This window comes from Orbicella franksi, chromosome 12, assembly GCF_964199315.1.
Source record: "Orbicella franksi chromosome 12, jaOrbFran1.1, whole genome shotgun sequence".
In the NCBI taxonomy this organism is placed as follows: domain Eukaryota; kingdom Metazoa; phylum Cnidaria; class Anthozoa; order Scleractinia; family Merulinidae; genus Orbicella; species Orbicella franksi.
The window spans coordinates 24,313,077-24,328,981 of record NC_138156.1 but is presented as its reverse complement, the minus strand read 5'-3'; the positions used below and the strand labels follow the sequence as shown (position 1 = coordinate 24,328,981).

General features: G+C 40.2%; 2 protein-coding genes across 3 annotated transcripts; one reads left to right on the top strand and one right to left on the bottom strand.

The window, feature by feature from the left end:
* Position 1: 1 nt before the first annotated feature.
* On the bottom strand, positions 2-9,032 carry LOC145463679 (uncharacterized). Its single transcript, XM_081447455.1, has 15 exons — positions 8,945-9,032; positions 8,725-8,801; positions 8,234-8,306; positions 7,872-8,013; positions 7,024-7,161; positions 6,830-6,939; positions 6,346-6,441; positions 5,363-5,446; positions 4,901-4,956; positions 4,657-4,727; positions 3,789-3,894; positions 3,032-3,134; positions 2,357-2,436; positions 1,943-2,017; positions 2-1,530 (listed from the first exon to the last, which is right to left on the bottom strand). Exons 1-15 carry the CDS (start codon positions 9,030-9,032, stop codon positions 1,447-1,449), a joined length of 1,383 nt encoding a protein of 460 aa, XP_081303581.1. The 3' UTR covers positions 2-1,446.
* A 66-nt stretch (positions 9,033-9,098) lies between these two features.
* On the top strand, positions 9,099-15,685 carry LOC145463677 (EARP-interacting protein homolog). 2 transcript variants are annotated; one of them, XM_081447453.1, is made up of 10 exons: positions 9,099-9,240; positions 10,242-10,325; positions 10,600-10,676; positions 11,358-11,413; positions 11,873-12,035; positions 12,281-12,380; positions 12,939-13,075; positions 13,378-13,545; positions 14,153-14,308; positions 15,166-15,685. In XM_081447453.1, the coding sequence occupies exons 1-10, from the start codon at positions 9,100-9,102 to the stop codon at positions 15,338-15,340; spliced, it is 1,257 nt and encodes a 418-aa protein (XP_081303579.1). In that variant the 5' UTR covers position 9,099; the 3' UTR covers positions 15,341-15,685. The 2 variants fall into 2 exon arrangements, with proteins under 2 accessions (XP_081303579.1, XP_081303578.1); XM_081447452.1 differs by having other exon boundaries at positions 9,203-10,325.
* The last annotated feature ends 220 nt before the right edge of the window (positions 15,686-15,905 follow it).

The following is a 15,905-nucleotide window of genomic DNA, read 5'->3' as shown; positions in this document are numbered from 1 at the left end:
ACATACTTCAACGCTAACTCCATGTCCATATTTTACTTATCAGTTTTGCGAACAATGAAGAGATCTGGATACTGCACTGTGTATTTTAATTCATGTTGTAGCTCTCCTGAGGCATTGTGTGGAGAATTTTTTTTTTCCAGTTTAATCTTGTACAGTAGGAAATGCTGTTTAATTCAATTAAAATTATCCTGATGCTTGGGTGCCACTTAATGTCATTATAGACTTGGTTCTGGACTTGTTAATGGGGAGTTTAAGAAAACCACGACGGCAACAGCAACGGGAACGTCGCTAAACAAAAGGTCTAACGAGCAGAACAATGGCTGTGCTCGTGCGTTATAATTCTTGGTACATTTCTTTGCCGTCCTCTGCAAAACAACAACGTGAAATGACCAAATTCTGCGTTGTCTGAAGAACGTGACGACGGCAATTTTTTTAAAGTTTCTATTTAAAATTTATCGCTGTGTTCCAGATTCAGTTTCGTGATTATTTTGACAGTGAGAAAGATACAAAAATGACTTTAGAGTATCGCGAGGTTCATGGGCAAAATATAAATTTATTTCTTAATCGAAATCGTCCTCGGCGTCGCCGTCTTGGTTACACTACGCCGGAGGAATTTGGATACGAAAGTTTCACTCTTAAAACGCATCGATTTTTTTATTTATTTATTTAAACATATGTTATTGTTTTCCCCAAAAGCACCTACACTTACTGAGGTGTATTACAATATTACAATTTTTACTTCACTCATAATGGCTCACACACAAACACACACACAAACAACACAAAAATTGCGCTAAAAACGAGTTTTTTTCCGTCCACACTACGCCGGAGGAATTCGAAAACGCAACAATCACCGGTTATTTTGGATTTGTGTTTGAGGAAAACTCAGACAGGGAAATCACGTGATTATAGTGATGTCATCGATTTCGAAACGCTCCGTTTTCAAAATGTTCTTTGTCCCGACTAAAACGCAAAGCCGGCGTTTTCAAGTTTCTTCGGTTTGAAGAGCGTTTTTGAAAAGCTCCGTTTTCATGACGGATTAATGCGGACGGTGGGCCTAACCGTAGAAATATAGCTGCGCTTTCAGTCAAATTCCCCCGGCGTAGTGTGGACGCCAGACCTTAAACTCCCTGTTAAACATAATAAGGACGCGTTGTCCGGAAGCACGCTGTGGTTTGACTGTGTAACACTGGGGAAGAACTCTTGAAAATCACGAGCCGAGTTAAAATTCTCGCCCACTTTATTTTCGGGGAATATGACATATTAGTCTAAAACACAGTATTTTTGTCCCCTTCCCCATATATTATCCCCAAAATCCAAGTAAATTGCTGCCTATTTTGGTGCGTTTGCCATCACAATAATTTATCTGAAAAAAATTGTATTCCAGTCGTGATGATCTTGATCATTTCCGATATATCTTTCGTTGCCGGAAAAGCGTTTCTTCATCTACACAAAATAATTGGCAATTGCTTCGCATTTCTCCTGTTTTCCTGATATCAGCTTTGGTTCTCCATGTTCCATAATGAAAGCCTACAACAAACAAACAAATAAACAATTAAATAAACAATAAATACCCGACGTATAGTTTCCCTCCTTGGGTAGGATGCTAGTCAGACGCCAGGTTGCCTATCAAAGTCCGGCTGCCTATACAATTCTCCGGCGGGTACCCATTTATACACCTGGGTGGAGAGAGGCTCTGAGAGAGTAAAGTTTCTTACCCAAGATAAAAAACACTGACCATGGCCAGCGCTCGTAATCCAAAGTCTAACGCGCAGCGGTAGGCCACCGCATCATCAACACCGAAAATGTGTATTAAAACCAAGTGTTTCAAATTTTCTCGTATACTGTGACTGGAAAACTTAATTCCTTATTGCGGAAGCCAGTACCTGCAGCCTGGGGGGAGAGGTTGACACATAGCCTGACGCAAAAATAATTTACATACCTCAAGTTCTTCTAAAGAAGTTGTTCCTTTCTCGATCTTGGCTCCAATTCCTTCATCAAAACTACTGTAACGCTCCTGCCAGTAAAAAGAAAAAAACGAAACAATCATTATCATGATTAAAAACGCGAGCCACGTCACGTTACAAAGTATCGGCTATGGTAGAAAAGAGAGGAAAGTCGAGGATGTCAGCTACTAAGGGATTTTGAGGGCGCGTCTCTTGAAAATCTTTGAAATCCAGGGGCTGTGAAAGACCAATTTTCAAGCGTGCTGGTGTTCCTTCCTTCAAAACGAGGCTATTCTTTGTGGCAAAGCAATGTCGTTGCGAGGTAACGTGTCACATGTTCTTTGTAACGAAAAAAAAACACTTTAACTTCTCCAGGCGAAATAAAAACAAAAAGAAGCAAAAAAACTGACCTTGACTAAGGAGTCCAAGGTGCCGTCTTCTATGAGCTTGGCAGCATTTTTAAGTCCACGAGCGAATGAATCCATAGCACCTAAAAACACAAAAAAGGAGGTCACTGATAGTGATCTTGAAAATATAGAGACACTAAAATCAGCGGCATCTTGTGACAGTCATTTAAGTTTAAAATGTTACATTAAAAATTTACATGAGACTTACACAGCTGAAGTAATATGTAATATATCAAACACGAGAGACAGAGTTTCATCGGGATATTCAAACCCTGAAAACATGAGGCGTAACGCAGTATTTTTGACGAACTTCAAGATATTTGGAAATGTGGTCAAACACTGTCTTGAGTGTTAAATATATCTTCTCAATCGAAACTAAAACTAAGGAGAAAATGGAGGAAAAAATCACGGTCATGATTTCCTTTTTTTTGAGAAGTTATTTCGACCCCCTGTGACTCCAGCTGTTTTGGTATCACTGATTTTTAATGATCAGGGATTGTATTTTGCAGGGCCCCACTGAAAACCACATGTATGTGAAGTGAGCTCCCTGTTGAAAGATCATCATCATCATCATCATCATCATCATCGTCATCGTCATCGTCATCGTCATCGTCATCGTCATCGTCGTCGTCGTCGTCGTCGTCATCGTCATCATCATCATCATAACCGTAAGCTTACCGATATGAGCGATAAACATGTCTTCCAGGTCAGTGGATTCACGGCGGATTTTACAATCAAAGTTGAGTCCACCTGGCGCAAGACCTCCTTGTTCAATGATCGTCTGCAAAGAAACAGTTAAGGCATTCAGTGAAGTAAAAGAAGAAAAAAAGAGCTACGCCCATGAGCTTGTATTAAGAACTAGCTTTTGAAGAAAGCTTTACCTTCTTTTGATTTTAAGTCGCGCATTGTCGAGCTTTCTTTGTGCATGTTTTGTCGTTAGAGTGTGCCCAGAGAGAAAGGTGATGTTTTCTTAACGACTGTACTGAACGTGTTTTCAGTATGTGTCATATCGTTGTGTTACGGAGTTTTATCATGCCCTATAAGCACGCCCGTCCCCTTCACTGATAAAAAAGCACCTCTGAAAATAAACCCACCAAACGCGCAAGCCTGTTGAACAACTTATCATCTGAATTTTGCGTATTTCAATTATTTTCTTCAAAAGCAAACATTTAGATTAATAAAAACACTGGCGGGGAATTTCATCGTCTCTTGTTTATTCTGCTCTCTTTTACCACCCTTTCACTCGTTTACTCAATAGTTTGAATGACTGTAAAATGTGCCGGTTGTACAAACTACGAAAACTCTACGCACGGCCTGCTCACATCTGTTCTTTTGTAGCTCAGTAGATCACGTAGGGTCAAATATTTTTCGTTTCTCTTCCTCGTGGTTTCAGTTAATAAACAATCTGGTAAAGAACTTGATTGAAATCACCAACCTTCATAACAAACGTGCAGTTTTTAATGTCCATGGGAAACTGATCCGTGTCCCAGCCCAGATCCGGTGATCCTGTGTTGGAATCAATTGAACCTAAAAAACCAAATCTGAAAACAAAAAAAACAAAAAACAAAAAAACGCGGTGGACACTCAAGAGATAAAATGTGAAATTGAACCAACCATATTACTGTTTGACTTACTAGTAATATTAAGCAGCCTTCTAGACTTTCACAGCTTCTCTGTGAATTCTCTATTTTTCAGCGCACGCGAAGGAAAAAGCGAGCGCGAAGTCCCTGCCTCGTCAAGTCTCCCGTTTTGCGCTGGCATACAGTTCTCTCACGATACTACCCACAAGTTCAACGATAGAATAAAAATACGAGAAAATAGAGGGTTGCGAACAGTCAAGCAGCTTTCCGATGACGTTTAAAAGTAACAGAACGGCTAAAAAAAATGGAAAAACAAAATGAACCAAGAACAAAATCGCGCATGACGTTCTAACCTTTCAAAGGGACGACGCTATCTTTAAAAAAAATTACAAAGGAGGGCCCTGAAGGAGTTAAATTGTACCAGGGATTTGCCTATTTTTTAATTGGAAGAAAGGGAATTTGCTCACTGCCTGCTTGGATTGGGAATCACAAAGAAAACATTTGGGAATGGGACTGGAATTTGGGCAAGAAAATGGCTTCGGAAATGGGATTTGGGCAAAACATTGGCTGGGCAGGACCCTCTAAAAGCCATTTTAGATTTGAATCACTTGACTTCTTAAGAGCTTTTCCATTGGTACATGTTTTCCCGCTGTTTCGTTTACTTGTTTACAACCGCTTTTAACGTTTCTACTCCTGAGCTTTCTTCTACTGGGTTAGACTTACTTGGACGCTACCACAACATCGTGTTCATAGCAGTGCCCAGCCAGAGTGGTGTGATTGGGTTCGATGTTCAGCTGTGAAGAAGATAAAGAGACTTTTATTTGCAAATTGGTTTTTAGGAGAACTTTTATCGCTACCGACGTTCTACTCACCTTTAAGCTTGGCATTCGGACTGTCTGCAGAGAAAGTTTTTTTAACAGAGTGATCAAGGCAGCAAGTAAACATAACGATTTTTACAAACACTGACCTTAAAATCATCCTCCAATCCATACGTCTTCAAAAAAGCGATCACCGTCTGGGCATCTGAAATGCACAAAAGAATGCAATCTAGCTGTCCAACAACTTCTGGGACTGAGCTAAGACTGCAGGATACTAAACGTTTTTTACCAGGTCAAATTACTGGGTATTTATCATGCCGGCTGGGGCGAGGTAGTTTTGACACCATTCAGATTATAGGTGGAGTTGTTGTCTCCAATACCGAGGTTCTACAAATCGTCTATGACACTTTTGTGAAAAAAAGGGGGGATTGCAGCAGTAACATATACTTGGAGAAGTGCTAATTGCCTTGAACCGATATCCCGAGGTTTGATTTTGGCCAAACGTTATGCGTAGGAGGACTTTGTTGTTGCTTTGTCCTGGGCAGTGTGTACGATTTTTGACCCTCATATTTAACTGTAAGAGAGTTTGGTTCAAATTGGTCCACACTTACCATAGTCATATTGGTGTTTCGTTGGTTCTTTTGGTTTGGGCTCAATGAGCAACTGGCCAGTAAATCCTATCTTCCCTTTATAGTCTGAAAATGTGATGACAGCATCAGACAATATCAGAAATAGCTTCAGTCCACAAAATAAAATATAAAAACTAAACAGAATAACAAGATAAAGTATGGCAGGCAATAGCAAAATGGCACAATAGAGCTGTTTGAAAGGAATGCAAACCTACAGAAGCACAGTCAAACGTCTCCTTATGCACACCATGATAATTTATAGACACAGGAGTCAGCATGGCTGAGTGGTTTAGGGCGCTGAAGTTGTAATCTGCAGGTCCCCGACCCGGGTTCAAGGCCTTTACCCTGCCACTAGCAGGATTTGTTTCTCGGTAGTCCTGAGTTCAAATGCTTGGTCACATTTTGTAAATAGCCAACTGGTCCACCTCCTGTCAGTTGGGATTTTTAACTACGTTACGTTTATTTGAAATATTTGTTTCCTTTGTTTCAGTGGCATGCCTGTAAACTAGCTAAGCTTAGTGCTTGTACAGCTAAGTGCATGGCCACTATAACTAAGATTTACATTTACACCTCTAGCCTAGTTCTTTGGGTCCTTCACTGTCTTGCCTGGTAAGACTGGTGAGAAAATGGCTGATAATGGATCTGGGAACATTTGCTAGGCTGCCTTCTTAGCAAGTGCTTCCAGGTTGTGAGTGGTGATGTCACCATTCACAATAGATCCAGACTACCCTGTGCCGAGAACACCTACAAACTAGCTTGGGACACCAGTCTATATTACATGGTCATGGCTAGTTCACTTGGTAACAGAGAAATGAGGATTCATGCACATGTAAATTATTTAAATCTCTATAATATGGAAACCTTGAATTCTTAATATCATCGCCATACTCTTTAGTATTCATATTATTAAAGAGATTTGACTGTACATATATCCAGCAATTCTGGTGATGTACTATTGTACTCACCTACAACCATCTGGAAAAACCTGCCCATGTGGTCAAGCTCTCTCCGGACATCAGTGTTAAGTAAGGTATGGTAACCCTCACGTCCACCCCAGAAAACTGCAAACAAGATAATTATGATGGAGCATTATTACATCATTTTCATGTGAAGATCAGTTCGACAATCATTCAGTCACTGAATACAGCTTATTAAAATGACTCTCACTCCAGCAACCAATGACAGTTTTACACAATCATTCTCTTTTTGTTATTACCTTCTAGTTGGTATATTGTTCAGGATTTTCACATTTGAAAAGTGAATTTATTTATTTAATAGCTTATTACTAATACTAATTTTTCCAAAAATTGATCAGTGATGGGTTGCAACTGTGATCAACAATGAAAGCATTTCAACTATTCCATAAACCAGAAGTTCATATGGGCATACAAAGTGTCGAGGATAACTTATTAATTAATTTCACTGTCAGACATCGTTTATTGTTCCTACCAAAATTTTCTGCTCCTAGTTTTTTGGCAATCTCTAGCCCTTTCTTGACTTGAGCAGCGGCATGAGCAAATGCATGGGCATCGGGGTTAGAAGCTGCTCCATTCATGTACCTGTTAAAAACAGCACTCTGCTAATTACATTAAAATGCACATTGATTGTCAGAGTGAAATATATAAATTACCATATGATAATACCTTGGATTGGCAAAAAGGTTGCATGTTGCCCAAAGTAACTTGACGCCAGTCTTCTCTTGCAGCTCAAGAGCAAGATCAGTGAGCTGATCTAGATTAGCATTTGTCTCTTCCAAGTTTTCTCCTTCAGGGGCGATGTCCCTAAATGCAAAAATAACTTTGAAAAACTTTTCCAAGTCTCAATAAAAAGGTTCCTATACAGTCATCATTTTCTTTGACAACTACCTACTCAACTCTTAACCAGTTTCTCAAACAATTTGCTGCTATACACATGGCTACGTGGTGCTGCAAGTTATCCCTAAGAAAACAGTACATTTGTCACAAAGACTCCTGGTCCCCCTCTGCCTAGCTAGAACCCAGACAACATATTGAACCAAAGTCCCACCCAAAAATCATTAGGCCCAGGTTACTACCATATGAAAATGTTGGGATGCTCGTTGTCTCGCTTAGGGTATAAATAAAGGATTCTGGTCTCAGTTAGGGTGTTTTAAGGTACACTTAAAGAAATTGTAATTAACACAAAAAGCGCTCTCATTTCTGTTCTTAGGCTCGATTTCTGCCAGTGTTTCGAGTCTGGGCTAGTCTATTAGCATGAACTCCTTGCCTGAACATTAATTGCTGAACATCAGCTGGTAATCGAGCCTATTCTTTTTTAAGTGGTATCTTTTAGGGGTCAAATAAAGCTCAAGCCACACCTAGATTGATCTCCTTTACAGGTTTGATTCAAATTTTCCTACGAGCATCCCTGACTTTTTCATATGGGAGACCCCCTGAGTCATTAGGCAACTACACCTTCCACCACCACAATTCAATTCCCACAGTTGTCCCGCCTGTATTATAGTGTATGTTACCTGTCATGGAATGTATAATATTTCACACCAAGTTTCTCAAAAAATTCAAATGCAGCTTGAAGTCTTCGTTTTGCATTTTCTAAGCTGTTGCTTCCATCATCCCAGTGTCTTGAAATTGTAGGAAAACCAAATGGGTCAGCGCCTAATATCAAACCAAATCAGTAACAAAACAAATTTATAAGTAGTTGTCCACAAAAGTGTTTTCAGCTGTTCATGTGAAGTACTCCTAATTGCAGCTGGTTGGGAACAGTAAGTCAGGTTTTACTGTTCTCAGGAACCAGATACTTCAGAAGATATTCCACCAAGCTTCAATTAGACTATGCAGTTAAATACATTTAAGACACAAAAGCAGAATGGCAAACCTGTGCCCCTGAATGTGTGCCAGAAACAGACTGAGAATCGACACCAGTCTTCCATTGTTTTTCCCATAACCACCTGTTGATTATAACGATATCAAAATTGCATTAACATAAAACTGGCCAGAATTACTATGGCTATCAATGAAAATTTCCCAGGGATACTACTATCTCTTGCTTTTGCTACCTTTGCAAGATCAGCATATCATGATTCTAAAGTTCTTCGCATTGGGAGGTCTTCAGCGTGCAGATGAGACATGTGATGTCTATTATCGTAAGACAGTGAACAACCAGTTCCATTCGCTATAAGAAGTTAGCTACGATTTCTATATAACAATAAAGTCACTCTATCCGAAATTATAGTAATTTAAATTTCACTGTTACGGTGTCCTCTATCAATCCTTTTGAGTTCAAAGCCGATAAACAATAAGCCGCGCATAGCGCCGCCCATTCACTTGAGTGGGTCCGTGATAAGTTATCTTCAAAATTATCATTACCTCTTGCGGATTGTAGTGTTTGAAGCAGAGATTATCTCCGGGCCCTGCATCAGGCTTGTATTCAATCTTGCTTATTCCTAGAAGAATGCAAGCAAACATCCAAACTTCAGTCAAATGACACACCCTGTCTTACAAAGCTGCCGTCTCGCAGAACGCACGGGCCCAGATGACAACTTTATATGGACCGCTCAGAAAGAAATACTCGCTCTGTACGCATTACCTGGAAAAAATTCTCCATCGCTGTCAACTGGCGTGCCGTTGCTGCGCGATCGTCTGGCTTTCTTACTCGGTGGTGCAAAAGACGACATGATTTTGAAATGGGAGACTATAATCCTCGTATAATTGTTCAGAAAACAAAACTTTGGCAGAGATCGTATGATTTTGCAAATTGTGTCAGGCACTGCAAGGCTTGGAGGGGAGACTGGAATCAGCCTGAGTCCGCAGACTTTCAGCGGCTTCTTCGTTAGATTCAAAATGGAGGACGATTCTCCGGTTATTTATGGCTTAGAGTTAAATGTAAGTAGTCAATTTATTGGTTTACTTTTTGTGTTACAAACAAGTTTTGTTAATAATTTTAAGGGACCCTGCTCTGTATAAAATTTGATTAACGCAGGGATTGTAAAGAATTGTTTGAAATGAAGAGATTTCAGATGTCAGCGGGGTCTGATCTTGATGGATTTTCGGTGTATGACATTTGCAGACTGCAGACTGCAGACTGCAGACTACATTTGGGCCAAAACAGCGTTCTGGTTAGCCTGAATATCACTCAGGTTAGCCTGAATAGCGGTTAGCTCTCGGAAATGGGAATACTCGAGAATACGATGACACGAGTTGAGAAGTTTGCATTCTGCGGTCTGCAGTCTGCAGTCTGTAAATGTCATACACCGATGGATTTTCTAACTTGGTGCATGATGTGTGGATGTCAGTGTCTGCCAAAGAAATCTGGGAAGTGAGGAACAAGAACATAATCAATATAAAACTAACCAAAGAACACAAAAAGCTCCATTCGGCACAAAGAGAGATTTATTTGGAGGAATACATGTAGGTACAAGTCAAATGAAACTAACAACTGAAAACAATTTCATAGTACTTTAAAATAACCCACTCCACCCACCAAACCCAACCCTCCCCCACCCCCAAAAAAGAGCAAAAGAAACAAGACTGGAGACTAACTAGACATGAGAGCGGCATCATACGAGAGGCCACATGTGGCTTCCTTTTTCAGATCATTCAGTCTTGATGTTCTTATTATGTGCACTGCACTGTTTGTTCTAGTTTCTTCCCTTCCCTCCCACCCTTGCAGTGGTGATCTTCCCCAGATCAAGATTGTCAGTAGGAAGGGTTGGGCTGAAAATATCTTCTTTTCAAATCCACTAAGACATGTTGTACAGCAAGGTGATAATGCTGATAATTGCATGCCCATGCATGATGTTCTATTAAATTATTATAATGATGACAGGAAAAGAAGAATAAACCTTACCCATTGTGTTCGCCTACTTAGATGTTTGTTTTTTCAGGCTCGAGCTCTGGTCCCTCAACATGCAGAGACAGATGTGATCAGATTTATTGTTGGTACTCAGTCACTTAAATTTGAAAACCAGGTGAGTTCAATCTTGATGTGTCATATTCTAAACTGCATCATAATTTTGTGTTCATTGAAAAATTTACAAGTACTTATCTATTCCAAATTGCATGAGAATGATCATGTGATTACTTGCCAACAAAGCCCTTGAAAATAGATTACACATTAAAATTGATTTATTGGAAAAAAAACTGTGCATCGTTCATGTCAACTATGCATGTTTAAGTAAAAAAAGTGTTAAGAAATGGAGATCAGTGTTGGGAAAATGAAAATCTGAATTTTGCAAATTTCAGGTCCATCTGATAGACTTTGATGATGAAAGCAATGTTATAAATAAAAATGTGTTTATGCATTCTGCTGGAGAAATATGGTGAGTGCTCCTAAATATAAACTGACAAGCAGCACATCTTCACAAACCTGTAATTTACAAAAACCTTCACCACATCACACTTGTGCCATTTTAGGAGCAAAATAATTACCCAACACTTGTGAGTACAAGAGTATTGTAATGAGGCAAAATACCTGAGCAAGGTGTGATATAGCTGAGGAAGGCATGATCTCTTCATTATTTGGGTACCAAAATAACTCACAAGTTTTGTTTTAGTTTACTTATTCATGGCTTCATTGATGTTGTCTTTCTACCATCCCAAACCTAATATACAACAAACATTATTATATGGCTAGCTCCGTGAGTGGGCAAGATAAATCAAATCCTGCACTGTGATTGGCTACCCGAGCAGGCAAGATGGAGCTATCTTGCCTGCTTGGGACTACCCACCGTGTCCCGCAAGAAAAATTTCCGCAAAAGCCATATAATAAATCCTCTATTGACCATGCCTGTTTGGTCAAGATGGCTGAATATTGGCCTCGTTCTTTTTTTGCGAGTCTGTGGACTGAGACGGAGTCGAGGTCCATAAACACGCAAAAAAAGAGCGTGGCAAATATCCAGCCATCTTGACCGAACAAGCTTCGTCAATAACCCATACATCCTCAAAGTGCAGAGAAATGCAGTATACAGATTTTTGCATCTGCTGTGTCTTAAATATTTTAGGTCCATGAACACAAGTCCAACTGACAAAACTATATTGGCAACATGCTACAACAATGGTGAGATTCCATCTTTTTCCTTTTAAGTCAACAATAACTAAATGGTGACACACACAGTACAAGGAACCAATTATTCTCTGAACTGAACTTCTTATCTTGTGCTGTTTCAAATGCCCTCAAGTCTGACTGCCTATTTATAGTCCTTAGCCTCACTCTGAGCCGGTGAACGCAGATGTATTTCCAGCTGTCGAGACAAGTGACAGCTGGAAATACATCTGTGTTTGCAGGCTAAATTCTCCTCTGGGGGTCAACACATTACCAAGGAGTTAGTTATGGAGAGTTAAGAAGTTCATCAATCAGGAGATATTTTCTTGATGTTCCACCCAGTTTTCACAACTCATATAATTTTTGATATTAGTTTTAACAGTCATTTTTGAACTAAAAAACTAAGTCTAAGAATCAAACATTTGAGCCTAAGTGAATCTCTCCTAATAAAATCTGTTTGACTCAATGATGCAGTGTCTGAGTCGAAGGCTGAGATACAAGGAGCTCTGTGGAGAATTCCACCGGTGGATGACACTGAGCCCCCTTTAGACTCTCCTGGAATTTCCCCTGGAAGTGGACATTCCCGATCATTACAGCTTATCTGTCACTTTGATAACAAGCACGAGAATGTAAGAAGGTTGGTGTACGTATATGTACATTGTAAACATTTTAGTCTCTGGTTAGCCTTGCAGTAGTTAACAGAGACTATATTTTATTAGTAAAAATGTCTAAAAATGCATAAATTTGTGCCAGTTGATTAGCTACCACAGAGGAAGGGAATGCTTTGATTTTGTCTTGCCTAGCTTAGTGCAGAGACACCAAAACAGTTTTCATTCAGAATTTTTACATAAAGCCATAATAGGTGATTTTGAATTCTTACAGTGTGTTATGGAATCCATCTGGTGATGGAAGTCAAGTTGTGTCTGTTTGCGAACAGCATCTTGAGTTGTGGGATCTTGACAGAAGTGCTTCAACTGCAGAGGTGTGTTTGTATTGAATATGATATTCATGTGACTGTGCCGCACAAGAGAAGAGGATGCTTAAAACAAGACAGGGGAAGTGCCAACAAAGCTCTGGAAAATGTTATGCATACAATGGAAATATAGAGTCCCAAATGAGATTCTTGGGAGAAAATCTCCTGACTTCACAAATTCTCCAGAGAGAAGTTGACTTGAGTTATCATAAAATACGTACTGTGCTTTTGCTTGACCCAGAGGTGCCCAAATAGTGGTCTTCTTGGCTTCGATTTGCAGCTGTTATTAGGGTTGTCACATAATGCTTCTCCCTAGTAGGGAGGAGCATTGTGTGATGACCCTAATAATGGCTTTGAAGGAGACTACCTAAAGAGGGATTCTGTAGTGATAATGGACATAATTCCAAAAATGGTAGGATTCAAGGTGGCTCTTTCTTACTCCATTAACAGGAAAGATTGATATACATTTTTGCCCTTTGGACTTTGTATTGTCCCCTGTATCTGCTCCCCCCACCCTCCCTCCTGTATATCAGAGAGTGTCTGTGAATACTTTTTTTTATTACACAGTCCATCGACTCAGCTCGTCTAGAGGGTAAAGGTCAGCCCAAGTTCACCACAGGTCGGTGGAACCCTCATCACAGTGGTTCCCAGATTGCAACAGCAAATGATGCAACCATCAGAGGATGGGATGTCAGGACAATGAGGTTAGCATTTGTAGGGATCTGCTAGCAGCTCTCGTAAGGTCTCACATGAATGGCTTGATACCCTTTGAGAGGACAATAGAACAAACAACAGAAAAAATGCCCCTAGCTCCACGACAATAGCAGCTGCTAACAATGGGTCAACTGTGAAAAGCTTTACAAGCTTACGAGAGCTGCTGCACCTGTGACTTTCAGGAACTTAACAGACATCACCTGGACTGTAGCTTGTTGTCTCTTCGTTCACTGTAAACTCTGGCTCATAGTCTGATTTTTATTTAATATTAAATACTTCTGTTATCTCTTAGGCCTGTCTATACAATAGAGAACGCTCATAGCCAACTGGTTCGTGACCTGGACTTTAATCCGAACAAGCAGTATGTGCTGGTCAGCTGTGGGGATGATTGTAAAATGAGGTTCTGGGACACGAGGAACACCACAGATCCCCTGATGGTGCTACAAGATCACTCACACTGGTAAACATTTCTCACCTTGTCTGCTTATATGCAACTCCATTTTCGACGTGCTCTTCCATCTATCCACTGTTAAAACGTTGTTTGCAAGTAGCACAAAGAGGAGAGATCCTAATCGCAAAAATTACACAGATTGCCACACTGATCTTGTGGGGTTTTTGAACTACATATTGACGAGTGAGGTTTGGGTTTGACTCTTTTTAGAGGGCGTTGGTGACTTAGCGTTGGGAGAGGGCATGGGGAGAGGTACTGTGAGAGTAAAGTGTCTTGCCCGTCTCGCATGTTCACCATCACAGCATTACACGTGCAACATACATCGACGAATAAGCAAATTAAAAAACACCCTCAATCTGGATCTGATGAGTTTTTCAATGCATTAGGTAGTCCATCGCATGGTTACCCCCTAGCATTGAATTTCCTAGTATTAATTTTAATATATTGCTGGATAGAGAAAGGCACTGTGAGATAAAAAGAAACGTGTCTTGCCGAAGAACACAACGTATTGACCCCCGCCACTCAATCTGAAGTTCAACGCACCAACCATTAAGTCACAGCACTCCTCAAGAGCACTGCAGTTCGCTTTATATTGTCGTTATTTTACTGATCCCAGGGTGTGGAGTGTGCGATATAATCATTTCCACGATCAGCTTCTATTGACATCAAGCAGTGACAGTCGAGTTATTCTAAATAACATCGTGTCATTATCATCTGAACCTTTTGGTCATTTGGATGAGGAAGACGAAGACGATGGAATGCAAGACAAAGGGTGAGTTGGATTTAAATCTGTAATAAACGAAGAAGAAATTTCGAGGAGGCAGTGTGGCCGAGTGGTTAGGGAGCCGGACTTGAAATCCGGAGGTCGCGGGTTCAAGTCCCGCTCTGACCACTTAGCTGGAGTAGTTTCTCGGTAGACCCTAGTTCAACTCCTCGGTCATGCTTGTAAATAGCAAACTGGTCTGCCTCCCGCCGGTTGGGATTTTTAAGCCTATTATATTTGTTTCTTTCATTTAAAGTGGCATGCCTGTGAACTAGCTAAGTGTAGCTAAGCACATTGACTACTATAAACAACAACAGTTGAACATTTTTTGAACATTTGAGAATAAACTTCGCTTGAAAGCGAAAGGACTCTGCAGAGATCCGCGTAATTCCGTGTGATTGGTTTTTTTACCTGCGCTGAGAGACCAATCAGAGACAATCCATGAAGAACTACGTCATCATCAGTTTGGCATTTTTTGGCGGGAATCCCAGAAGTCTTTCCAGCGGGGCAGAAAATGAGCGCGTTCACTGTACAAGCTAATCAATGTGTATTCTATTCAAAATTTGAAAACGAGACCCTTGCGTCGTGTTCAATCCTCAAGATTTCTTTTACATATCCTTCGTAATGGGTACTTGTTATTTGTCGATTGCCATTTTACAAAATCGAATCGCCATTTTGGATAGTTGAAAGTGACACGTGCTTTCTCGGAGGGTGGTAATTTTTAGCATTTCAATACTACCCAGCTGAGAAGAAAGAAACGTAAGTGCTACAAAATTGTCAGTATGCCTGCATTTTTTTCGCTGTTGGGCGCACTGATTTATGCCGCTCAAAAATATATTCTACCTCTACGTCTTTTCTGTTTCCAGGTCCCGAGAGCCTACAAAGGATGGCGTCATAGCAACGTTTGATGAACATGAAGACAGTGTGTATGCTGTGGAGTGGTCTACCGCTGACCCCTGGGTGTTTGCATCGCTGTCGTATGACGGACGATTAGTGATCAACAGAGTTCCCAGAGCAGAAAAATACAAAATCCTCTTATAGAGAAACGTGGTGCTGTGTATGACAAGGGCTTCATCAACTGGATAAAGTTATCTGGGGATCAAAGACATTCCTGCCTAAGGAAAACGTGCAAGAGGAGAGGAGCTGGAAAATAGGTTTCTACCCTTATCAATTCTAGGGTTCTCTGCTTTCGGTTACGTGTAAAATAGGTGCATTGGAATTCCTTCCATACACTTGTCTCCGATAAAAATATGCGTAGAACGCCGACTGGTCTGTTGATGACTTGACCTAGTGGTTGCCAAATGAATCAAGGCAAAAAGTAATAATAATAATAATTTAACGGGTTGACAGCCGAAATATTTTTCAAAAACGTACCGTCCCATCAGGAAATTCAGGATGGAAAAATTCTTTTCGAGTTTTAGAAACATTTTCCTCTTTCGTTTTAGATTTATGAGTTATAGATTATATAAGGTGTTCTCGCCACGGTTCAAATGATTCCACGGAAAAAAACAGGACTCACTTAAATGCAATTCTACTTCAGTCATAATAAAGAAAAATGCTGTCCTTCCAGATAATACTTTATTGGAGAGCTAGGTTCCAACAATAC